The 26910-nt window shown below is 41.7% G+C and overlaps 1 protein-coding gene across 2 annotated transcripts in view; it reads left to right on the top strand.

The window, feature by feature from the left end:
• The first annotated feature begins 561 nt into the window (after positions 1-561).
• Positions 562-26910, top strand: part of slc18a2 (solute carrier family 18 member 2) — a 170676-nt gene continuing 144327 nt past the window's right edge. For both annotated transcript variants that reach the window (XM_078176169.1, XM_033613456.2), the window contains exons 1-2: positions 562-623; positions 764-942. In XM_078176169.1, coding sequence (XP_078032295.1) covers positions 810-942 — 133 coding nt within the window. In that variant the 5' untranslated portion in view covers positions 562-623; positions 764-809. The remainder of the gene's footprint in view (positions 624-763; positions 943-26910) is intronic.

Genomic DNA, 26910 nt, shown 5'->3' with positions numbered 1-26910 from the left:
ATGTGATGTGTTTTTTGCTATGATGCGATTTATTTTGGCCTGTTTTACATGCTGTATTTTATTATTGGTTTTAATTTTTCTATGATGCTTTTTGTTTACAGCTGGCAAAAGGACTACAGATGAAACTAGTCCTCCAGCTAATTTGGGTGCATTTATATTTGTTAAAATGTTGCTTAATGCACACTGTCCCTTTTCTTAAATAAAATACATTTTGAAAAATGTCTTTATGTATGTATATATATATATATATATATATATATACATATATATATATATATATTAGCAAGTTTAAAACCTTCAAGTACTTAGAGTTATTTTGATTAAGTAGTTAAAATTGTTACATTACATATTATATTTTGAGCAGGGAAGTAATCTATTAATTATTCAAAAGTAACCTTCCCAATACTGGAGGTTTGCATCATTATTAAAGCCCAGTTTCAGGTTTTGTGTGTGTTGTCTGTTATCTATTGTTTCGGCTGTATTCTTGTGTGGATGTTTGAAGGTAGGTCTGACAGGGACGTACACATAAAGGTTGAATGACGTCAGCAGTGGGTCTACTCAGTAGAAAGACAGCATCTCCTCCTCACAGCTCTGCTGCTGCTGTTGGCCTTTGTGCGTCTAAGGTAAGATTTCCACAGCGCAGCGCTCACTGCTTTACACATTCTGAGCTGTTTGTGACATGATGGATGATATTTCACAACTTATCAGCTGCTTAATATTTGTAGAAGTTACTGACCCATCACTAACACTTTTGTCTCACCAGGACCTGACATCCGTTCTATTGTCTTGCTCTTATCGGAACTAACACCATGGGGAGATTAGATGCGCTTCGGCAGTTTAATTTGATCAAATGGCTCAGGGAGGAGAGACAGTCGAGGAAACTGAGTCTCTTCATTGTTTTCGTCGCTCTGCTCCTGGATAACATGCTGCTGACTGTTGTCGGTAGGTGCACTCCTGTTTTCCTCATCTCTTGCATCTCTGCAAAGTGTTTTTTTCCTTTGGCGCAACAGGTAGTCCAGTCCACTAAGTATGCAAATACTGATCAGTTATCCTCCGATTATAGCGCAGTTTGTTGCCCCAGTCGGGAGATCAGCGATCCTTAATTGTGCCTAAATCCCCGCATCGAATTGAAAAGACGTCTGTGCCACAGTTAGAAGGACAACTAGTAGCCTACTATGCTCCACATTTTATGCGTGAAATATAGTGCGAGTGACGGGTCACCAAAGTGAAGCAGGGCTAATGAACTTTTTAATTTAATAGATTTAACTCTCAAATCTGATATGCAAGCTTGACATTGCTCCTCTGAAACGACAAGATCAGACCTGAGCTCAGTTCATATATGAATCTCTCCATCTGACACTCCAAGAGCTATTCCTAATATGGTAATAAACTGACTATCATTGTGTATGTCCACCTGAGCAGAATCCAGTTGGTTAAGTAATAGTGAACCTTAGGTAGGCTATTATAATAAATCACTGTAAATATTACAGCGCCAAATGATGGTCAATCTGTTATTTTCCCCAAAGTCTCTTAAAGCCAGTGGGTCATCGCTGCTGGAAACAGGAGGTCACATCACCAATAATGAGACATGGATATTTGTTCCCTCCAATATTTGTAATGACCAGTCATCAAATACCCCTAAAGGTTAAAAGAAAGCTTTATATCCAATCTTAACCTGGCTCCAACACAGTCTTGATGGTCGCTAAACCTGTTTACACGTCAACAACCAGCAACAGTGAAAACAACAGCCGTCCGTTGTGCAGCTTACCCTCCGCACTACACAGGTTAAGCATAGACTGTTAAAATCACAGCATCAGTGAGGCACATGTCAGATATAAACCAGTGTGTTTCTGCTGTTGATGACAACATGTTCGATCACAGTCTGAGGGGGATTATCAGATGCTTTATGGAAACTGTGCCTGCGGTTGAAGGTTATTACGACGTTGTTGGTCAAAACCTACCGCTCCGTGCGCATCGGCTGTGGTGTGCGCTCCGTACCACTCTTTGTGTGTTCTGTGTTTTACTGGAGTACACATCCAACATGCAGATGCTGCCTGAAGAGGAAATAAGCCTACGGGAAATATAAAAATACTTAGTGGTTTTACAGGGCGTGCTCTACAGGCCTGTCAAGTGTGTGTGTGTTCATTTGGATACAAATAGGAGCAAGTTTAAACTCATTTTCCAGATCAGAGATGCTGACCATAGTAGACTTTTTTTTTCTTTGTGGTTTCTTTGCTGTTCACCATAGAATTATAAGCTTCTAACTGACAGTTTTGTCAAAATTCATATATATATATATATATATGTTCATATATTCTTAGTTCGTGAAAATGTATTAACATAGTAAGGTGTTTTCTTGTAATTTTTATTCCCAAAACAAAGGTTCATAACTTTAATGTTATTTAGAATGCAAAACTATGAAACTCAATATCCCAAAACTGCTCAGAACACAGATAGACCCTTATTATTCTAAGGTGACAATACACACTTACACAAACACATATACATGCATATATGCATGCATGCTGCTTGCAGCTATATTTTGATGAAAAATGAAAATTTTTGTCTTGATATACTGTATCATTAATTATCATCATTCCAAAGCCGTACATATTTAACACAACAAACAGCATATAAAAGCAACAGCTTTGAAATACCTTTAATTCCTAATTTACCCCTGAATGTACACCAAACACTTCATCTAAAATAACATGTTCATGTCTTAATATGTTAAGGTATTTGAATGATTTAAAACACCTTAATATATTAACTATTTCCATTGGTTATTCCTTTAAAGCATAGTTTTACATCACTATTTATGCCTAAATGAAAATTCTCAATATATTAAGGTATTTTAATGACTTAAAACACCTTAATATATTAACTATTTCCGTTGGTTATTCCTTTAAAACATTTACATTATTATTTATGGCTAAATGAAAATAGTGGGTGTGGGAAGAGTTTATGACTGGGACCAGCATCAACAGTTCACTGTTGTTTTCCTACAGGCTCTTGCAAAAATTTGTCGAGTTGAGTTACGTCTGCCAGACAAACAGATGAGTCTTTGCTGGATCACAGTCCATAACACGCCACCATTCACCGCACATTCTCCTCTACACACAGACCACCAGCTATTTGGAAGTATTGCAAGCAGCACAGACTTTGGATCTTTTTTTGCAAATGAAACCACTCTCATCTATTTAAGGACAAGATCCTGAAGATCACTCCACTAGTATGAAGCAGACCTTGGCAAAATTTTAAATTCAGTATATCAGAATACATTCATTGTTGATTTTTTTTTCTTCCTTTCTTTTCTCTTGCACACAAAAAAAAGAAATTGTAAAGTCGTAGGTTTGCCTTGTATATAATTTTAGTAATATGTTGATTATTGATTGATTATTTTGTAGCTTTCCTTCTACTTTTGATGCCAACGGCTTGGCCATTACTTTATCGTCTCAAGGAATAACATGCTAATGACCTGAACTCATTCTATACTCATATTTCTTTTGAAAGAGGAGAAGACTTACTCATCAAACATTGGATTAAAGGGTGTTGCTCAGTCTTTTTTTTTTTTTTTTTTTGTAAGTGATCCTTCATGACATATGTGTATGCTCCACACTATTTTAGTTTCTACTGACAAAGCTTGTCTAGGGAGTAGAATATGAACATAATGTGCCCTTGTCAAAAAGTCAGCTCACCACAGATTTGGTTGATATGTTTGGTGTTTACTATCTGTTATGTAAGGAAACAGAACAACTTTCTAAACCTAGCCTTATCATGTTTTTTTGACTATAATCGCGTACATTTTTTAGTACACCCAGTTTGAGATGTAATGAATTTTAAGATGCTCTCCAAATGTCTGCATGTATCTTCCTCTTTATTTTCTGTTAATAGCAGCTTCATCTTTCACCCGTGAGCATATTACTGCCTGACTGCATCACATCATCTGCAGTGCTATAATACTCCCTCCTACACTCTATTTTTTTTTTTAAGATATTTTTTGGGGCATTATGGCCTTTGGTTGGTGGGGCGGTCAGGAGTTGGGTACGTTCTGGGGTCGAGCCTGGGCCGCTGTGGCAACAGCCTTGTACATGGGGCACCTGCTCTATCCAGTAAGCCACCAATGCCCCCACCTCCACTCTAAAAAGAGTTTCAGTCAGTTATATTAGAATGCCAGGTTTGATGGTGTCAATCAATCAATCAGTTTTATTTATAAAGCCCAATATCACAAATCACAATTTGCCTCACAGGGCTTTACAGCATATGACATCTCTCTGTCTCATTGTCTTTGGCTTTTGGGCTCTAACCATGAAAAGCCAACTGGGGACCTTTGTTGCATTTTGCTCCCAACTTCTTCCTGTCCCATTTCCTGTCACCACTACTTAAAATTACCTAATGAAGCCATACAATTACCCAAGAATGAGTGCCAGCTTTTCACAGACTAAAAAAATAAATGTATATAAAATAGTCTGGGATATAGCACTGAATGATCAGCCCTAATGATGCCATTGGTTCATATTATGAATGAGAATCAGCTTTACTGGCAAATTCTGTGTGCACGTACAAGGAATTTTAATCAGGTTTTTTTTTTTTTTTTTTTGCAGGTCTCATGTAAATACACAAATTAGACAAACAGATTGAAGTTCCCCTCCAGTTAGTTTTACTTCCCTTTTAACCATTAGTTTTATCTCTTAAACAGAGAATGTTATTTTTTCTTCAATAGTTGGACATAACGTCCATTACCATAGCAATGAGACTGCAGCTACAGTAGTTTGGAAAACAGCAATATGACACCTACTTTGATGAATTTACTATTTAACTTAGCACAAATGAGACGACAATTAGCACAACACGGCGACTCTCTCTCTTTCACTCTCTTTCATCTCTACTGTGTCTTCCTGCTGCAGATGGTTGTTGTAGTGAAGAGGCCCTGTTTGGCAACACCACTGCACACCAGCCACAGTCCATCTAAGGAGGGCTAGATATGTTGCAGAGGTCCACTGTTTATAATGGAGTAATGGGACGTTATGGAGGTGCGCTGTCCATCAGCATCGGCATCTCTTGCCTCAGCTCAGTACCAACACCGCCAAAAGCAGCACTGTGATTCTTTTTATTTTTTCTAACAGGACTTTTCTGACTCTTTCACTGAAACTTGTGCATTTCCCAGTGTCCAGACCAATTAGAGGCGGGTGCTGGTGAACTGTGCAAACCTTCAACATGTTCCGAAACTGCATTTCAGACAGAGGACCTCAGTAATACAGTACAGGCCAAAAGTTTGGACACACCTTCTCATTCAATGCGTTTTCTTTATTTTCACGACTATTTACATTGTAGATTCTCACTGAAGGCATCAAAACTATGAATGAATACATGTGGAGTTATGTACTTAACAAAAAAAGGTGAAATAACTGAAAACATGTTTTATATTCTAGTTTCTTCAAAATAGCCACCCTTTGCTCTGATTACTGCTTTGCACACTCTTGGCATTCTCTCGATGAGCTTCAAGAGGTAGTCACCTGAAATGGTTTCCACTTCACAGGTGTGCCTTATCAGGGTTAATTAGTGGAATTTCTTGCTTTATCAATGGGGTTGGGGCCATCAGTTGTGTTGTGCAGAAGTCAGGTTAATACACAGCCGACAGCCCTATTGGACAACTGTTAAAATTCATATTATGGCAAGAACCAATCAGCTAACTAAAGAAAAACGAGTGGCCATCATTACTTTAAGAAATGAAGGTCAGTCAGTCCGGAAAATTGCAAAAACTTTAAATGTGTCCCCAAGTGGAGTCGCAAAAACCATCAAGCGCTACAACCAAACTGGCACACATGAGGACCGACCCAGGAAAGGAAGACCAAGAGTCACCTCTGCTTCTGAGGATAAGTTCATCCGAGTCACCAGCCTCAGAAATCGCAAGTTAACAGCAGCTCAGATCAGAGACCAGATGAATGCCACACAGAGTTCTAGCAGCAGACCCATCTCTAGAACAACTGTTAAGAGGAGACTGCGCCAATCAGGCCTTCATGGTCAAATAGCTGCTAGGAAACCACTGCTAAGGAGAGGCAACAAGCAGAAGAGATTTGTTTGGGCCAAGAAACACAAGGAATGGACATTAGACCAGTGGAAATCTGTGCTTTGGTCTGATGAGTCCAAATTTGAGATCTTTGGTTCCAACCACCGTGTCTTTGTGAGACGCAGAAAAGGTGAACGGATGGATTCCACATGCCTGGTTCCTACTGTGAAGCATGGAGGAGGAGGTGTGATGGTGTGGGGGTGTTTTGCTGGTGACACTGTTGGGGATTTATTCAAAATTGAAGGCACACTGAACCAGCATGGCTACCACAGCATCCTGCAGCGACATGCCATCCCATCCGGTTTGCGTTTAGTTGGACGATCATTTATTTTTCAACAGGACAATGACCCCAAACACACCTCCAGGCTGTGTAAGGGCTATTTGACCAAGAAGGAGAGTGATGGAGTGCTGCGGCAGATGACCTGGCCTCCACAGTCACCGGACCTGAACCCAATCGAGATGGTTTGGGGTGAGCTGGACCGCAGAGTGAAGGCAAAGGGGCCAACAAGTGCTAAACACCTCTGGGAACTCCTTCAAGACTGTTGGAAAACCATTTCAGGTGACTACCTCTTGAAGCTCATCGAGAGAATGCCAAGAGTGTGCAAAGCAGTAATCAGAGCAAAGGGTGGCTATTTTGAAGAAACTAGAATATAAAACAGTTTTTCAGTTTTCAGTTTTTGTTTTCAGTTATTTCACCTTTTTTTGTTAAGTACATAACTCCACATGTGTTCATTCATAGTTTTGATGCCTTCAGTGAGAATCTACAATGTAAATAGTCATGAAAATAAAGAAAACGCATTGAATGAGAAGGTGTGTCCAAACTTTTGGCCTGTACTGTATGTCTATCTATCCTGCAGTGTGCTTTGGCCAAGAGTCAGTAATGAGGACCTATTGCGCTTTTTGGGGTTTTCCCTCTTTAATGTGTTATATGGCATTTGTATGCACCTGTAAGGTTTGCTTAAAGAAGCAACTGACAGCATTTTTGCCTATATATATCATTATAAAAATAATGTGGGTTGCACAGGGTAGTGGCCACAGTAAAATCAGACTATCAGCATTTACATAGGTTACTTAATGGCTTTGCAATCTTTGCAATAAGCTTCTGCCACCGGGGACGAATTTTTGCGGAAAAAATCTGCTTTACGGCAGGAAATGCGTCATGTATTGCCAAACTGGTCGGTCAGCCAATCAGGGACTGGAGCTGGTCCTTATGAGGAACTGGCCAGGGCATGAGATAGTTGAGTCAGGAGCACAATGGCAGACAGACAAAGTTTGGAGATGAGTGAAAAACAGCCTAGCAAAAGAAAAGGAGCTCCTCTGTGTGAGGAGGCAAGGATGCACAAAAAGGAGAGTGATAAAAGAAGAGGAAAAACAAGAGTAAACCTCAGTCAGGCATTCAAGTATGGGGTGCCGTTTGTAAAATGGCTCACGCTGAAAAAAACATCAACATTTTGCCACATTTAGCTACAAACAATGTTTAAAAAAGTGCTGTGAATTTTTTAACGTCACCTTTTACCACATTTACAGCAATATTTGTTAGTTAAATTTAAATATTAAATGTGGCACCTAAATGTTAAATGTTAAATCTAAATATTAAATCTAAATCTAAATCTAAATGTTAAATCTAAATATTAAATCTAAATGTTAAATCTAAATGCTAAATCTAAATGTTAAATCTAAATGCTAAATCTAAATCTAAATCTCAATGTTAAATCTAAATGCTAAATATAAATATAAATGTTAAATCTAAATATTAAATCTAAATCTAAATGTTAAATCTAAATGCTAAATCTAAATCTAAATGTTAAATGTTAAATCTAAATGTTCTGGGTGAAACTAAATATTTAGCTAATATGCAAATTCACACTGCCGGTCACCGGAAGTACCAAAATAAAAGCTCGAGTTGGTCAGACTGTGTTTATAGAATCAAATAACGAATTAAAACCAACTTATCATGGGAAATGAACACTTGAACATACACTAGCGTGATAATAACTACCTAAAATAACAAGAAACATGTTTGGAGAAATTTTATTTGACGTGTACTTTGAATTGTTAGTGTCCCTTCGGAGGGAATCGTCTTGTTCTTAACAAATACTTCCGGGTAGAAAACCAGCAGAGTTTAGCTACATGAATATCTCACATTTTTCACATCACTATATCACCGTTTAGACTAATCTGATGTTTATAAGGTCTATAAACACAATAATTGAACAAACACTACTATTTCTGTGTGCACGTTTTGTAAATAACATGGTTATCGTAGATTAGCGGGGCTAACTGTTAGCTGTTAGCCCCGTTAGCGGTGTCTGTAATGACTCATTAACTCTTAAACAGTCTGTGAAAAAAATATTTTTTTTCCAGCGGATGTCTTAGTTACAACATGATTGAGCTAGCAAAGCAGTTTTGTGTTGCGATGTGTGGTATTTATTCAGTTCTGGGAAATCACGATGTCTAGAAAGCATCAGTGGCTGCAGCAGCAGCAAAGCTAACATCAGGACGTCATCTGTTAAAAGCCTCCTGTTGTCGGATACGACATGAAACTACTCCAGTTAGCTCAATCATGTTGTAACTAAGACATCCGCTGGAAAAAAATATTTTTTTCACGGACCGTTTAGAGTTAATGAGTCATTACAGATACTGCTAACGGGGCTAACAGCTAATGGTTAGCCCCGCTAATCTACGATAACCATGTTATTAATTTCAGAACATGATAGTAATGTTTGTTCAATCATTGTGTTTATAGACTTTACAAACACCAGATTAGTCTAAACGGTGATATAGTGACGTGAAAAATGTGAGATATTCATATATATATGTAGCTAAACTCTGCTGGTTTTCTACCCGGAAGTATTTGTAAACAACAAGGTGATTCCCTCCAAAGGGACACTAACAACTCAAAGTACACATCAAATAAAATTTCTCCAAACACGTTTCTTGTTATTTTAGGTAGTTATTATCACGCTAATGTATGTTCAAGTGTTCATTTCCCCGATAAGTTGGTTTTAATTTGTTATTTGATTCTATAAACACAGTCTGACCATCTCGAGCTTTTATTTTGGTACTTCCAGTGACCGGCAGTGTGAATTTGCATATTACCTAAATATTTAGTTTCACCCAGAACATTTAGATTTAACATTTAACATTTAGATTTAGATTTAGCATTTAGATTTAGATTTAGATTTAATATTTAGATTTAGATTTAGATTTAATATTTAGATTTAGATTTAGATTTAACATTTAGATTTAGATTTAGATTTAGCATTTAGATTTAACATTTAGGGCTCTAGTTTCACAGACCGGGCGAGGCAGGGGCACAGCGCACCTGCGCTTCGCCAACTGGGTGTGGCGAGGCGGATTTTGTAAGTTTGGCACACCGTGCGCCCTGGCGCAGCTACTCCTCTATCCCACCTCCGTCCCTCCTACCGGCGCAAGTCGGAAAGAGGGAGGAGAGAAGGTGTGGAGTCGGTTTTACACACATCACACCAATCAAATGAGCCCCTCTCCTCGCCCCTAAATGCGCCGCGAAGGTGTAATGAGAGTTTACTCAATTCGCCATTGCAGAAGAGAGCAGCAGCGTCAGACGGCCAAACTCCTCCCAGGAGGAAACTGATGTTTTGGTCCGGGAGGTTCAAGCTCACAGTGTCCGAATATACGGAACTGCGAGCAGACCTCCATAGGCTGATGATGCAAAAGTAGCCTGGAAGGAGGTCACCACAATTGTAAATCAATGTTGCGTTTCTCTCGTGCGCGCGCGCTCTCTCTTTCTCTCTCGCAGTCTCACTCTGTTTCTTTTCTTTTGACTTTTCTAAGATGACAGATGCTGAATATATACTCCCTATCTGATGCTGTGGCTGTTTGTGGTTGGCTGAGAGGGATGTGAACTCATTAGTTTGCAGGCTGTGTTAATCAAATCAGGTTCGGTTTCCATTACGCGTGCCAAACGTGCCAAACAGTGTCAGTCCCCTTTGATCTGACATCAGATGTGACGGGACAGTCGATATAAAGATACATTTATGTGCTGATTGCAGATAGTTGTGTTTTTTGGGTATTTATTGCATTGTTAATGTGCCTGATATTCTGGAAACCTGCCTGTGAGGTTTTGGTGACGTGTGCGCACTGTCCACCGGTCAGCCAAACTTCGGCTTACAACAGCTGCACTCCCCCTGCGCTGACAGTAGACCTGGTTGGATGGCGAGCTTTTAGCGCACCTTCGGCGAAGCCTTTTGGCACGAAACTGTCACTGCGCCAAGCTGGATGTGTCGACACCTCCCCCTGCTGCGCCGCCACACCCATCTCAGCGCACCTCGGTCTGCCAAACTACCAAACTGAGCGTGCCTCGGGTTGCGCTGCTCGAAACTAGCTCTGCACGGGGTTCCCCACCCTGCGCCACCTGCGCTGCGCTGGGAAACTAGAGCCCTTAGATTCAGATTTAGATTTAATATTTAGATTTAACATTTAGATTTAGATTTAATATTTAGATTTAACATTTAACATTTAGGTGCCACATTTAATATTTAGATTTAACTATTTAATATATTTCTAAGTAAACAAATATTGCTGTAAATGTGGTAAAAGGTGGCAGTGTGAATTTGCATATTAGCTAAATATTTAGTTTCACCCAGAACATTTAGATTTAACATTTAGATTTAGATTAAGCATTTAGATTTAACATTTAGATTTAGATTTAGATTTAATATTTAGATTTAACATTTAGATTTAGATTTAACATTTAGATTTAGATTTAGATTTAACATTTAACATTTAGGTGCCACATTTAATATTTAGATTTAACTATTTAATATATTTCTAAGTTAACAAATATTGCTGTAAATGTGGTAAAAGGTGACATCAAAAAATTCACAACACTTTTTTAAATATTGTTTGAAGCTAAATGTGGCATAATGTTGATGTTATTTTCAGTGTGAGCCACTACAAACAGCACCCCATATTCAAGAGATGGAGGGAGCTCCATGACCAAAGAGGCTTCAAAACCGATGTCCAGCTAGCTTTCTTTCTAATGAATCAGTAAGTAACACGGCTAAATGTTAGCTAGACAAGAGAGGACTGTACTGTACTGGCTGCTAGTTAATTCCTAGCTGGCCAGCATCGCAAATCGCCGCAACCAGGGACCGGGTAGCGAGTATTGGTCAGCTGACATCCTCGTTGCCATTCTACGGCAGCCCTCGGACAGTGATACCCCCCGCCGCCGCCGCCGCAGCTACTGGGCACCCAGTCTCTCCTACCGGGAGAAGTGGAGTAAAATCCTCTCCTCAGCTCCCGTTTGTCTGGTGAACGCCTCTCCTGTGTCAATACACTCTGCCAGCAGTTTAATAATATTGATGTCAATTGTAACATTTGAATGTTTTAGTAGTAAACCATGTTCTAAGCGGGATAATGTATATAGTGAGCTGGTGACTGTTGAAAAATAACTCTGCTGCGCGTCGGGGTTCCATTCCCCTGTCGGGAGTTATTTTTCAACAGTCACCGGCTCACTATACATTATCCCTTACGTGTCTACTGTTGTTTGTACTGATACTGTACATATTGATATAATTTACTGTGAGTTGTTTGTACTGGTACTGTGCATTCTGGTATAATTATTTGCATTACTATTTGTTTTTTTCTTCAGATAAATCTGATAATTGTTCCTTGGTCTCCTTACTCATTTATTATAGTAGAGTGTCCACACACCTTCTCATTCTACATATACATAGAGGTATACCGGTGGCTTTACAGCCTACATTTTATTGATTATCTCTGATCCCCACGGTCAATTTGGTCTTTGTGACAGTGGGAGCAACACTGCTGATGCTAGGTGGCGCCAAGCTAAAAAAAAACGAATCCTATCTGTTGCCTCTTTAAAGGTATAATATGTATTTTTTCCACATAAAAATTTCTAAAAACAACTAAACCAATATTATATATTTTGTTTAGTTGTGTACTTTGATTATCAGAAATATTTCCAACAATTTTTCAAATCCAGATAAATATGAAATATTAATAACAGTTACGGACCATGTCATTAGGCCGCAATGGCGGCGTAACTCCAGTTACCATAGACATTAAATGAAGGAGAAGAAGAAGCAGCAGACCGGATGAGACGTCAGAGAATGAACGTTTCTGTTGCTAGGCTAAGCTAACTCATCATGGGTCATGATTATGCATTGACGGTTGCTGCACCTTCTGACACCGAAGCTGTCCCGGTAAACAAGCTGGTAAAATGGAAACATACGGGTCAACCAAGTGATCCCAGAAGAATTTGGGATAAGAAGAGAGCTACATCCCGGGTAAATATTGGTGTGGCCTTTCCGAGATGGAAAGAGCTTCGTGAAAATCTAGGACTACAATTCGACGCCAACCTTGCGTGTGTTCTACTAGACAGGTAAGCAAACATCTGGCTGATGTTATCGAAATATTAATCATTTCCACCAGTATATTGCAAGCACTGCTGCCCGCCGGGACACCAGCGCTCTGGCCAGCGGCCACTGCTGCAGAGCGGTGTGGAGCGGAGGCTGGCTAACCACAACATCTAACCATAGGTTTCTATAATGCTGAGCTGATGCCGGTAAATGAACTGCATTTATAAAAGCAGAGGAATAGCTAAACATAAGACGCACTGAGCAAGAGAGAGCAGCAGAGAGGGAGAAGCCATCGCTAACTGTAAAGCTAAGTAACTAGCAGTTTGCTCAAATAACTAGCAGGTTACTAACCGCTCAGCTAAAGTAAGTAGCATTTCTGAATAGAGTGTAAATACCTGAGGTTGGCGAGACAGTCGCTAAAAAAGAGAACCATGACTTTAACACACGGAAAACCGGACATTATAATCAGTTTATAAATAAACCCCGGACACCCCGGACGGGACAAGGGAAAAGTGGACATGTCCTGGCAAAAGAGGACGTTTGGTCAGCCTAAGTAACATTACTACTGATAGTTAGATCAGAGTTTGACGATCCGGTGCAGGTACCAGATCAGCTCGGGCTGCTACACCGGCCAACGGACCCCATTTGCATAAAGTGAAACATAAAGTGAATATAACTTAAGTAATATTCCTCGTCCATGAGCATTTCTCTGCTGCTGAAGCTCGCTCTGCCCAAAAAACTGCCACGGTCGGTTTCAGTTACACGGAGTGAGGAACGTTAGATCTGTATCTGTTATATAACTACAACTCCCATGATCCCACGCCACTTCATGACGTCATCCAACGCCATCTTCTGTTATTGTTTTGGTTTGAGACCCCTAGCGGCAGAAAATTACATATTGCACGTTTAAGTAAAAAAACAAAAAACAAAAAACAAAGTCCAGGCTAAAGGGAGCTCTCTCTCCCCACAGACACACAGCTCCTCAGCTGCCTTAAAGGGCAGTGTGTAAAATGGGTTGAAAACCGTTGGAAACAGTGACATCAGTGGTCAAATTCTAGAACGCAGGGCTCACTCGCTCACCCCTCCCGTCGGGTAAATGACGGTGGCCTTGTAGGGACAAAAAGCCTTGCGCACAAGTTTTTCAGGAGTAGGTCTATCTAGCGACGAGGTGAATGTTTATTTAGAAATCTAAACCATGTTACGATATTGTAATGAATCCTTCACGAGCAGGAGACCAGAGGAGCGTTCGGGAAAAAGGCCCGTTTATTTGAGCACTCCAGAAATTCCGGTAACACTCCACTCCGTCCCAAACTCTGACTCTTCTGGCGTAACAGACACACTTCATAACTTTACACACATACTCGTTTACCATACTAAGTGGGGACCCCCCCTCCCCTCTCTGCTCCGCCAATCTCCAGCCCGCACACTGACTGACAGCGTAGCCGGTAAACAGTGCTCAGCTGTTTATTTAGCCTAGCAATATCTCCAGACTATAGTAGCTGCAATGGACGACTTTGAACGCGATTTTGAAGAGTTTCTTGTAGCGGACACAGACCCAGAGCCATACCTGTTTGAGCCGGAGCACACAGATGAGCAACTCCATGTGTTTGATGCTGAGAAGAGAGGCTGAATGCACAGAATGGGATTCGGTGCTACTGCTGCCATTGTTGGGGAGATATCACCAGGAGGAAAAGCGCCGCAGAGAGTGCATCACAAGGAGTGAAGTTGCGTCTTCTTTTCCTCGCAGATGACGGTTCGGGTTCATTCTCTCCTGTTGCGTGGTAAGTGTGGTCCATTCGCAAACTTTATAACTAAAAAAACTTTTCACTACTCTCTATCGACGAACTACTAACACTCTGCTGTTTCCTCCTCCTTCTTCCTTCCTTCCGCTGTCTTCGTTGGTTCATTTATACACGCGAAACGCATTCTCTGGCTGGCTGGATTGTCCACTCGGTCTGCCGTACATACATGGCGGCACAAGATGGCGATCTCTCTAAAGCAAGGCCCTTGCTATATATATACTGTATATAAAAGCATAGTTATAAGGCTACGAAAACCAAACGAATTTTATTTTATAGTGATCATACACTTGTATAAACATATTAATGGGTAGAATATTCAGATTCAGATTCAGATTGACAATAAACCATGCCAAATATTACACACTGGCCCTTTAAACAGCTCGTTTGCATTCCTGCCTTTACTTCAGTAACTTTATTGCATCAGAATGTAACACATTATCTATGCCTGAGGGCCACTGAGCCATGCCCTCAAACAAACCTACTAAGAGTTTTCGATACTATTCCTCAAAAATACAACCTGAACATTTTATTGTGTTCCCTCCATTTTCCTGAAGACCGCTTCACGAACTGGAAACAGTTTACAGCTGGATTTTCACAGCAATTACTCCTAAAAGACGGGGCAGTTCCCACTTTGTTGGGCTTCTGGATTCGGGATCACAACCTGTAAGTAAGCTTTATGAGTTGTGAATTTGTTGTGTAAAAACAAACAAGGAAGCTGCTACCTAGTGTTGAAGTGTGAAGTAGATGGCTGTTGGAGCTAATATTAGGCTGTACACCCAGTGTGTAGCTGTAGGCCTTGGCTAACTGGCTAACCAAAGCTATTGTTTTGAAATGCTTTTGCTATTTGGCTTACAGTAAGTTACATTGCCAGCTGGGTGGTCTCAGTAAGATGAATTTAATGATTGAATTGTGGAGAATCTAACAGCTAATGATGTGCAGTATGTCCATCTTAACAAAAGTTTCAACATTTATATATGTAATCCCCGATCTAAGCAGCTAACTAACGCTAGCTCAGTAAGCCAACAAAACGACAGCAGTGAGACCTGGGATCAAATTAAGAACTGCATTTATTTGTCAAAATGTGTGGCTGCACTCAGAGCTTGACTATGAATCGGCTTTTGAAGAGGACCTGTTATGCTTTCTCCCTTTTATGTTGTGTTTTATACAGCATTATAGCTGTAGGTCTTGGCTAACTGGCAAACCAAAGCTTTTGTTTTGAAATGCTTTTTCTACTAGGTGTACAGTGAGTTAAACTGCTAGCTGGGTGGTCCCAGTTAGATAAATTTAACGATTGAATTGTGGAGAATATAACAGAGCTAACAATGTGTAGCATGTCCATATAGACAAAAGTTTTAACATTTATATGTGTGATGCCTGATCTAAGCAGCTGACTACAGCTAGCCCAAGCAATTAGCCAACAACACAACAGCAATCAGACCTGGGTTTCAATTAAGACCTGCATTTATTTGTCAAAATGTCTAGCTGCACTCGGAGGTTGATTGTGAATATATGTTTTAAGGTAGATGTACATGGTGTTTTTTACTTGGAGTTCTGTTAAATGGAGTCTGTTCGCAATATTGTTATCAAACAGTGTAGTTGGTCCCGAGTCACAGTTAACTTTCCTTAGTCTTTTAGAGTAGATCACAGCAGGGCCCTGGTGCCCAACACCTCTCCACTACAGCCAGATTCCAGAATGTAGGATGCCAAACGGACCCTCCACAAACCATCTCAGTGGAAAAAACAGTCTGTGGCATCTCAAAAGATGGTAGCCATTACCATACAGCTGTACAGGGCTACTCTGAGGGAGCAGCCCGAGAAAGCAAAGGTACATAACGCAGAAATTATATGTGGTTTGTGTATACACACACACACACACACACACACACACACAGAATTTTTTTACCCTCAGCAAAGGCTGCAAAACAGACTGTACATAAAGTAATTTGTAAATAATTGTAACCAACATAATAAACATCAGATTAAAAAAAAGCACTTTACAATATTTAAATGCAACATTTTACAGACTGTAGATGACCTGATGAGGCTTGTCTTTGTAGAGGTGTTTGAGAACCCAGTGCCATTTGCTGAGGAGATGCAGAAAATCCCCATCCCAAAGGACCTGGCATCCCAGTATGAGAGACCCTCGAAGAAGGAAGTGGTTGTCTCTTACTTCAGCCAAGGGGCAGCTGGAGGCCAACACAGTGACCAGCCAGATCAGGAAACTCCTGGTGTATCCAGAGTACAACACAGGATGGAAAGAATTGGACACTGTTAGTGTTGCAGATAAAATGCTGCTGTGTTTATATTTATGTGTCTGTCTAATGTATATGATTTACAATGTTTTCTTGTCATTTTCATTTTTTACATTTGCTAAAAATAAAGTTATTTTGAGAAAGATTTGTCATTTCTTTATTAGTGGGTCCTTTGGTATAATGAAACCTTAATATTCAGAATTGAGTTTACACAGTTGTATCTCATTACATGTCATAAAAGTCAAGTCAAGTCAAGTTTATTTCTATAGCACATTAAAAAAAGTGAGTGTAAGTGCTGTACAGGCTATGCATGTAAATACATATAAACAAATATAAATAAAATAAATATAAATATCCCTCTCTAAAACACATGGCATAAAATAAACAATAAAACGTCATAAAATGACCTTTAAAACATTATAAAAACAAATCAAGATAAAATAAATAGTACTAAAACCAAGATCTCATGCTTAACTAGTACTGAAAGCTAGTGAGACTAAATGGGTTTTCAGCAGCATTTAAAATGCTCAAGAGTCTGAGCAGCTCTTAAATGCAGTGGCAGGCTGTTCCACAGATTGGGGGCTGCCACCGAGAAGGCTCTATCACCTCTACTTTTAAGTCTAGATCTGGGAACCTCCAGCAGCAACAGGTTGATAGACCTCATTGCTCTGACTGGGGTGTGGGGGTGTAGTAGCTCAGACAGATAGGATGGTGCCAGGCCATTAAGACTTTCAAAAACAAGTAATAAAATTTTAAACTGGATCCTGAAAGAGACTGGAAGCCAATGTAAGGACGCCAGTACAGGTGTGATGTGGTCACGGCATAAAAACTCACTCTTCTTCAGTTCTGTGCCTCAGGGGTCCATAGTTATAACTGTAAATGTTGTGGATCTTCTGCAGGGCGTATAGATTCAAACTGTCAGGCTTTAGGCCTGGATGGTGTACCAAATACATAGGATAGACTGGAACCTAGTTCATTCCCCCAAAACCTAACAAGTAAAAAAGGCATACTGTTTTAAAGCAAATAAAGACTCGGGAGACAACATCACTGCATAAAACAAATATTGATCTCAGAAGCAATGTGTTTTACTGTGAAACTCTGATTTCATATAAAATGATATTATCACAGGAGAAACTGTGATACATCGGTATCTTGTACATAATGTAGATTACAAACATGAGGTGAAGAAGACTATCGATCGGCTCCAGAGAGGTTCTGGAAAACCGTCCGGCGCCTCGGGGGGGAAGGTGGCAACTTACTCACATTGTTTACAGTGGGGGCGGGGAGCTGCTGACGTCAACTGGGGACATTGTCGAGCGGTGGAAGGAATACTTTGAGGAGCTCCTCAATCCCACCAACACGTATTCCAGTGAGGAAACAGAGCCGGGGGTCTCGGGGGCGGGTCGTCCAATTTCTGGGGCAGAAGTCGCCGAGGTAGTGAAGCAACTACACGGCGGTGGAGCCCCTGGGGTGGACGAGATTCGCCCTGGATATCTCAAGGCTCTGGATGTTGTAGGGCTGTCCTGGCTGACATGCCTCTGCAAAATTGCGTGGACATCGGGGGCAGTGCCTCTGGAGTGGCAGACCGGGGTGGTGGTCCCCATCTTCAAGAAAGGGGACCAGAGAGTGTGTTCTAACTACAGGGGGATCACACTCCTCAGCCTACCCGGTAAGGTCTACACCAGGGTGCTGGAGAAGAGTGTCCGGTCGATAGTTGAACCTTGGATTGAGGAGGAGCAATGTGGTTTTCGTCCCAGACATGGAACCGTGGACCAGCTCTTTACCCTTGCTAGGGTGCTGGAGGGGTCATGGGAGTTCGCCCAACCAGTCCACATGTGTTTTGTGGATTTGGAGAAGGCTTACGACCATGTCCCCAGGGGCATCCTGTGGGGGGTGCTCCGGGAGTATGGGGTTGGTGGCCCTTTGCTAAGGGCCATCCAGTCCCTGTACCGAAGGAGCACGAGTTTGGTTCACGTGAGGTGAGGGTTGGACTCCGCCAGGGCTGCCCTTTGTCACCGGTTCTGTTCATAACTTTAATGGACAGAATTTCTAGGCGCAGCCGAGTGGTGGAGGGTGTCAGGTTCGGTGACGGGAGGATCTCGTCCCTACTCTTTGCGGATGACGTGGTTCTCCTAGCTCCATTGAACAGTGATCTCCAGCTCTCACTGGGACAGTTCGCAGCCGAGTGTGAAGTGGCTGGGATGAGAATCAGCACCTCCAAGTCTGAGGCCATGGTCCTCAGCCGGAAAAGGGTGGATTGCCCACTCCAGGTCAGGGGGGAGGTCCTGCCTCAGGTGGAGGAGTTTAAGTATCTCGGGATCTTGTTCACGAGTGGGGGTAGGATGGAGCGGGAGATTGACAGGCGGATTGGGGTGGCGTCAGCAGTGATGCAGGCGCTTAACCGATCTGTTGTGGTGAAAAGGGAGCTTAGCCAGAAAGCGAAGCTCTCGATTTACTGGTCGATCTACATTCCAACCCTCACCTATGGTCACGAGCTCTGGGTAGTGACCGAAAGAACGAGATCGCGAGTTCAAGCGGCCGAAATGAGTTTCCTCCGCAGGGTGGCTGGGCTCAGCCTTAGAGATAGGGTGAGGAGCTCAGACACCCGGGAGGGACTCGGAGTAGAGCCGCTGCTCCTCCACATCGAGAGGAGCCAGTTTAGGTGGTTCGGGCATCTAGTAAGGATGCCTTCTGGACGCCTCCCTTGGGAGGTGTTTCGGGTGTGTCCAACCGGGAGGAGACCTCGGGACCGCCCCAGGACACGCTGGACGGGATTACATTGCCCGGCTGGCCTGGGAACGCCTTGGGGTTCCCTTGGAAGAGCTGACGGAGGTGGCTGGGGAGAGGACTGTCTGGGCTTCTTTGCTGAGGCTGCTGCCCCCGCGACCCGGACCCAGATAAGCGGAGGACGACTAGTACGAGTACGAGTACGAGCTACATTTTAGTAGAATGGTGACAGTAAATATGACAGCTAATACATCTGAATGTAGTAGTAATTTTTATGTATTTGTTTCTGTATAATACAGAAATCTGTCATCTCAATCTGCTGTAGTAAAATTTCTGAATTCATGAAATAAAACCTGTGCGGTTGTTATGGGAAATGTGTTAGTAGCTGAATTTATAATAATTTCAGTATTATTACCCAACACAAGCTACATTAATCTGATCAATCAATCAATCAATCAATCAATTTTATTTATAAAGCCCAATATCACAAATCACAATTTGCCTCACAGGGCTTTACAGCATACGACATATCTCTGTCCTTTGGACCCTCACAGCGGATAAGGAAAAACTCTCCCCAAAAAAACACCCCTTTAACGGGGGAAAAAAACAGTAGAAACCTCAGGAAGAGCAACTGAGGAGGGATCCCTCTTCCAGGACGGACAGACGTGCAATAGATGTCGTACAGAACAGATCAACATAATAAATTAACAGTAATCCGTATGACACAATGAGACAGAAAGAGAGAGAGACAGAGACAGAGACAGAGAGAGATGTAGGACAGACGGTAATGACAGTAGCTTACAACAGCATTAATGAAAATAATAATATTATAATTAATAATGATATATTAATATCTGATAGTATACATGTGTGACAATAATCATATGTGTATAATAACAGTAGAAGTATGACTAATGATAACAGCAGCAGCAGGAGGCATCTGGCAGGACCACGGCAGCAGCACAACCACACACGTCACACTATCCAGGCACCGCTGCAATACAAGTTAACCTGAGAGACAGTGGAGCACAAAGGCTCCGGAGAAGAAGCCGAGTTAGTGACATCCAGAATGGCCGAGTTAGCAAGATGCAGTAATAGGACACGAGAGAGAGAGAGAGAGAGAGAGAGAGAGAGAGAGAGAAGGAGAGAAGGTGCCCGGTGTATTATAGGGGGTCCTCCGGCAGACTAGGATTAAGTCAGCCTAACTAGGGGCTGGTACAAGGCAAGCCTGAGCCAGCCCTAACTATAAGCTTTATCAAAGAAGAAAGTCTTATTGTAGTCTTAAATGTGGAGACGGTGTCTGCCTCCCGGACGGCAACAGGAAGATGATTCCACAGGAGAGGAGCCTGATAGCTGAAGGCTCTGGCTCCTGATCTACTTTTGGTAATTGATTACTTTCTTCTGGCTTCATAGATAAATACAACTGTGTATCTTCCGCATAACAATGGAAATTTATAGAGTGATTTCTAATGATGTTACCTAAAGGAAGCATATATAGAGTAAATAGGATTGGTCCGAGCACAGAACCTTGTGGAACTCCAAAACAAACTTTAGTATGTAAGGATGATTCATTATGAACGTGAACAAACTGAAAACGATCAGATAAATAAGATTTAAACCAGTCTCTGTAGCAGAATTTGATGGTCAATTGTGTCAAACGCCGCACTAAGATCTAATAAAACAAGTACAGAGACGAGTCCTTTGTCTGAAGCAATCAGAAGATCTGATCAGACTGATCTAAGATAAGTCGGCTTAGATAAAAAAAAGGAGTTATGCTTTACACCACTGCATATAACAGGTGAGTGCTACTGTTGGTGTTTCCACATTATGTAGTAATTGATTATATTGTTAGAAACGTTTTGTACTTTGCAGCAGACATTTACAACTTCAGTCAGTCAACGGACATACAGCTGTAAGCATGATGTAACGTCAGATAAGTTACAGTTATCATGTTACAACTGAAATATAAGATGGCTACAAAATAAAATCGGCTTGTGTTTCTTCATTCAGATTGATGCGGGAGAACTAAGGGCCTTGTTAGCTTGGCCACATCATGTTTTTAGCAGCTCGTGTAGCCTCTGTAGTTGAAATTCAGTTAAGGTAAGGGGCGTAACGTATCCGATTCACGCTCTAAGCATTGCACCAGTCACAACGGACTGAGCGAACTGACCAACCAGAGCAGACTGGGCTGCTGGGGAGGCGGGACATAAGCCCAAACAGAGTGTTTCAGACAGAGGTGCTGCAGAAATAGGCAGTAAAAGAAAAATAATGTGTGTTTTTTTTAACATTAAAACACCTAAATCTAGTCCACTAGACCCTGATATTACAAATACGACCCCAAAAATGAGCATAATAGGTCTTCTTAAAGAAGAGAGTGAGTGAGAGAGACACTCGCTGTGCTGTGCCATTTCTGCCCATGGGATTTTGTCTTATTAGTAATTTATTGTGCTGACAGCAGCCGTTCACTACACATTGGCCACAAATGCCATTATGAAAATATACAACACATTAAACTAAAGTGGAGAACACAACTAAGACTATCATGCTATAATTTTGGTCAAATACAAGATAAACTGACTTGTTAGCTTACAATGATGTTTACGGTGTTTAAAACAGTACACCTGTGCAAGCTTTGAAGATGACGTTTCACTGGCAGATTCTACTATAGTCATTCATCATCCTCATGTTTTAGCAACAGCCTACTTTTTCTTTTTTTTAAGTTGAAGCACAAAATTGATTTTTTTGTCAAAAAATATTTGGGGAACAGTGTGGCTAATCATCATTGTCAGGACATGAAATATGAGAATATGATATGAAAAACATGAAATATTATAATGCCCAAAGCTGAAAATGGTAAACATAAACACTTAAGTGCAACAGCATTTTAATACTATATATATATATATATATATATATATATATACATATGTACGTTTATACACACACACACACACACACACACAATTGTGCAGTAGGAATTCCTCAGTATTTGAGTCAATACCTGGGTACATCTGAGGTAAAACAGTCTCTATCTATCTTTTCTCACCACTGAGTCAGTATGCAGTGCCCAGGTCAGTTCTTCAGTAATGTAGACACATTAGAAGATATACACCCCTGACGATATTAAGGGGAGCAAAGTTGCTTTGCTGTGTCTTCCCAAAGTCTGTTATCACCTCCTTAGTTTGCTGACATTCAGGAGTATGTTACTGGTCTGAAACCAGTGGGTCAGGTCCTCTACTTCCTTCAGGTAGGCCTTTTCATTGGTATCTGTGATCAGGCCCACCAAAGCAGCTTAATCCTAGCTCCCTGAGTTTTGTGATGACTCTTAACTGTAGTCAATGAACAGGAATCTCACACAGCTTCCTTTCTTTTTCAGGTAAGGTGTGGAGGATGTGTGCTATGGCCTCTTCTGTAGATCGGTTGGGATGATAGGCAAACTGTAGTGGGTCCAGTGTGCTGGTTAGTGAGGAGCAGATGTAATCCTTACCCAGCTAAAAGCACTTCATCAGTATAGAGATGAGAGCCACTGGGTGATAATCATTCAGGCAGGTTGTTTTTGTTTTCTTTGGCACAGGAATGATGGTGGACTTCTTGAAGCATGTGGGTATGACAGACTGAGACAGTGACTGGTTGAATTGTTGTGAACATCAGCGCTAGTTGGTAAGTGCATAGTTTGAGGACTCGCCCTATTTTACAGGTTACTGGTCCTGCTGCTTTCTTGGTGTTCATATGCTTGAAAGCCCTCCTGACATCATGCTCAGACAGACAGGTGTGAAAGGTACATCCACCCATCCATTAACCTCTGCTTTAGCTGTTTTTGCTTGTTGAATGCTGATAACCTCAAAGCGAGCAAAGAAATTGTGCAGCTCACCTAATAAGGATGCATCAGCACTGGAAGGGAGGTGTGGGCTTGTAATCTGTCATACTTCTTAGACCTTGCCACATGCTTTTTGGATTGCCTTCTTGGAACTGTAATTCCACTTTCTTCCTGTAATCCCTTTTGCCTCGTTTACTCTTCCTCTTACATTGTAGGCTGCTGCTTTATAATTATTCATGTTTCCTGACTGCAGTCCTAATTTGTAAGCTGCAGTGTATGTTTTTATGGCATGCTAGATAGTTCTGGTAATCCATGGTTTCTGAATGTGGAATGATTTAACTGTGGTTTCTGACACAGTTGCTTCCGTAGTTTTACAAATTAAATCTACCACAGACTCAGTGAGTTCATTGATGTCATCAGTGACATTGACGGTGGTGCCGTGGAACTTGCTCCAGACGGTGCTGTGTAGTGCAGACTGCAGGCCGGTCTCCAGTTGGCCTGACCATTTCCTGACCTCTCACATCACTGGGTGTATGAGCTGTAGTTTGTCTACATACATTGATTTCAACAAGATGGCCTTATGGTTGCTGTTACCAAATGGAGAAAGCAGTTCTGTTCTGTAGCCACTTCTGGTTGGCATATAACACTGATCCAGTGTTCGTATTCCCCCTTTGGCGCTGTCAATATGTCAATTGAAGTCAGGCATAACCTTCTTAGGAAGAGCCTGATTAAAGTCTCCAGCAACAATGAGCACAGTGTCAGGATTACCGGTCTGTAAGCAGTTCAGGTCTTTGCAGAGATCCAACAGGGCAGCCTCTGTATTAACTTGTGCTGGAATGTAGATTGCTGTTATAATGGCCCATGTAAATTCTCTAGGTAGAAAGTGTGGTCTGCATTTGAGCGACAATAACCCCAGATCAGGTGAGCAGGAACAGGATAGCATTTAAATATTCCTTATACCACACAAACTCTCACTGAAGCACACGCCTCCGTCCTTCTTACCAGAGTCGTCTTTTCTTTCGCATTGGTATATGGCAAAAGACTCACCTGGTTCAATGGCGCTGTCTGGTATTTCAGGATCTAGCCAAGTTTTGGTAAAACAAAGCACAATATGTTCCTGATATCCCACTGAAAACTGATAGACATAAAGATTGTCCAGTTTATTATCCAAAGCCTGTACGTTAACTAGCAGGATGCTTAACAAAGATCTTCCATGAGGCAGTGATCTTAGTTGGTGTTTACTTCCTCCATGTTTGCCTTGGTACCTCTTCAAATGCTGAGATCTTTGCAGTAGCTTGTCTGTGCAGTCGGGATTGTAGCTGGAGCTTATCTTTTTCACTTTTCCTTTGATGTTTTCTCTGATGTTTACCTTTGAAAACCTCCACCAGCCAGTTAGCAGAGTTAGCAGAAGGAGAGTTGTCAAAGTGGTGGGTTGATTTCCTTATCCTGATAAGTGACTCAAAGTTGTGCGTAACCAATGTTGTCCAATTTTAATCATAAAAATTATAGATGATATTTGTAAGTAAATTAAATAGCATAGGTTAGCATATATTTTGCAAAGCTGACAGAGAGGCGTCCAGAGAGCTCCATACCATATCATCAATTTACAGTTTACAGAGTTTATTGTAGCTATGTGTGCGCTCAGTTTTTCCTGTTGTTGAATATATTTGGTCAAAATCTTTCTCTCTCTGTTTATCAGACCACAAATGAGACAACAATTACCTAGCTAGCTCGTGCACCCTGCCATCCCTCCACCTCACTTCTTACTAGGAAGAGACTTTGCTGGGATTAGAGCTGGCAGGAGCTCCAGTGATGGATTGATTTGCATTGCCATTTTTATATTGTTGCTTTATGTGTGCCTCCAGTTTGGGACGTTCAGCCCTGTAGATTGTTTCTCTTAGGCTCGTGACACCTGTTGCCTTTTATGTTGATTCCTGAGGCCACACCCCTTCCATTTGAGGAGGCGACATGTCTGTTGGCACACATGGATCCTATTGTATAATCATATGGTCTTGTCACTGATTGGACTTTTGGTCTCACCTGGTTATCTATATTTGTATTGTCATTTCTAGTACCAGCTCCAGTGATGGACCATCAATAGTAGCCATAGCAACTCAAATTCACCCAGCATAAATCCCAGCTAGCAGTCCCCCAGTAACCCCCATGCAGCCACGGGCCTGGGTAACTGTCCGGGAGAAGCGTAGTTCCAAGCTGAAGCCCACAGTTCACCACCAGCCCGATCATGTTTCCAACCGTTTTGCCCCACTCAGCGACACACCCGCTGAGGAGAAAAGTCTGATCATTGGCAGCCTCGGTGTGTGAATATGCTAAAACTATGTCGGACTCCGTAGTTTTCTCTGGACCCCTCCCTAATCTGACCACTGATGACATGTTTAGCCGCATGCCATCATTCAATCGCTGGCTGTCCAGGTGGTGTCCAGCAAACAATGTGAGTTTCGTTAATCATTGGCAAACTTTCTGGGGAAAACCTGGTCTTATTAGGAGAGACGGCATTCATCCCACTTTGGATGGAGTTGCTCTCATATCTAGGAACCTGGTCAAGTTTATTAGTAATTCAAAACCCTGACAACCCAGAGTTGAGACCAGGACTCAGAGTCACAGTCCTACACGCTTCTCTGAGCTTCAGGGCAGTTACCCACCCATAGTTTTATACAAACGGTGTCTGTCCCCTGACCACCTAAATTATCTAAATCTAAAATCAAACAACGGGGAGTTGTGCATAACAACCTCATAAAAATTAAAACCTCTTCTGTGACAGAAAGACAAAACAGGAGAATTAAATGCAGACTGTTAAATATCAGGTCGCTGTCATCTAAAGCAGTGTTAGTAGTTATTATCATTAATATCTGATATATTAATCAGATAATCATATTGATTTACTCAGCCTCACTGAAACCTGGCTGTGTCAAGATGAATATGTTAGTCTGAATGAATCCACTCCTCCCAGTCATAATAATACCCACATTCCTCGAGGCAGCGGCCAAGGAGGGGGAGTTGCAGCCATTTTTAACTCTAGTCTGTTAATCAGCCCTAAACCTAAACTAGATTATAATTCATTTGAAGGCCTTGTTCTTAGTCTTTTACATCCGACCTAGAAAACCTCGCAGCCACTTCTATTTGTTATAGTGTACCGTGCTCCTGGCCCGTATTCTGAATTTGTGTCTGAATTCTCAGAGTTTTTAGATAAAGTTATTATTGTAGGTGATTTTAACATTCATGTTGACGTTGATAATGACTCCCTGGCTACTGCGTTTATCTCATTATTAGACTCCATTGGCTTCAGTCAGGGTGTACATAAACCCACTCATTGTTTTAACCATACCCTCTATCTAGTCCTGACGTATGGAATTGAAATTGATAACCTAACAGTTTTTCCACAGAATCCCTTGCTAACAGATCATTATTTAATAACTTTTAATTTCTTTTTACTCAATTACACGCCACTCAGCAACAGTTACGATACCAGATGTTTATCAGATAGTGCTCGTACTCGTACTCGTACTCGTACTCGTCGTCCTCCGCTTATCCAGGTCCGGGTCGCGGGGGCAACAGCCTCAGCAAAGAAGCCCAGACAGTCCTCTCCTCAGCCACCTCCGTCAGCTCTTCCGAGGGAACACCGAGGCATTCCCAGGCCAGCCGGGCGATGTAATCCCTCCAGCGTGTCCTGGGGCGGCCCCGAGGTCTCCTCCTGGTTGGACATGCCCGAAACACCTCCCAAGGGAGGCATCCGGAAGACATCCTTACCAGCTGCCCGAACCACCTCAACTGGCTCCTCTCAATGTGGAGGAGCAGCGGCTCTACTCCGAGTCCCTCCCGGATGTCTGAGCTCCTCACCCTATCTCTAAGGCTGAGCCCAGCC

The sequence above is a fragment of the Epinephelus lanceolatus genome, chromosome 17 (genome assembly GCF_041903045.1).
Source record: "Epinephelus lanceolatus isolate andai-2023 chromosome 17, ASM4190304v1, whole genome shotgun sequence".
Lineage (NCBI taxonomy): Eukaryota > Metazoa > Chordata > Actinopteri > Perciformes > Serranidae > Epinephelus > Epinephelus lanceolatus.
Note: the sequence above shows the minus strand (reverse complement) of the source record. Positions and strands in the feature narration are given on the sequence as shown.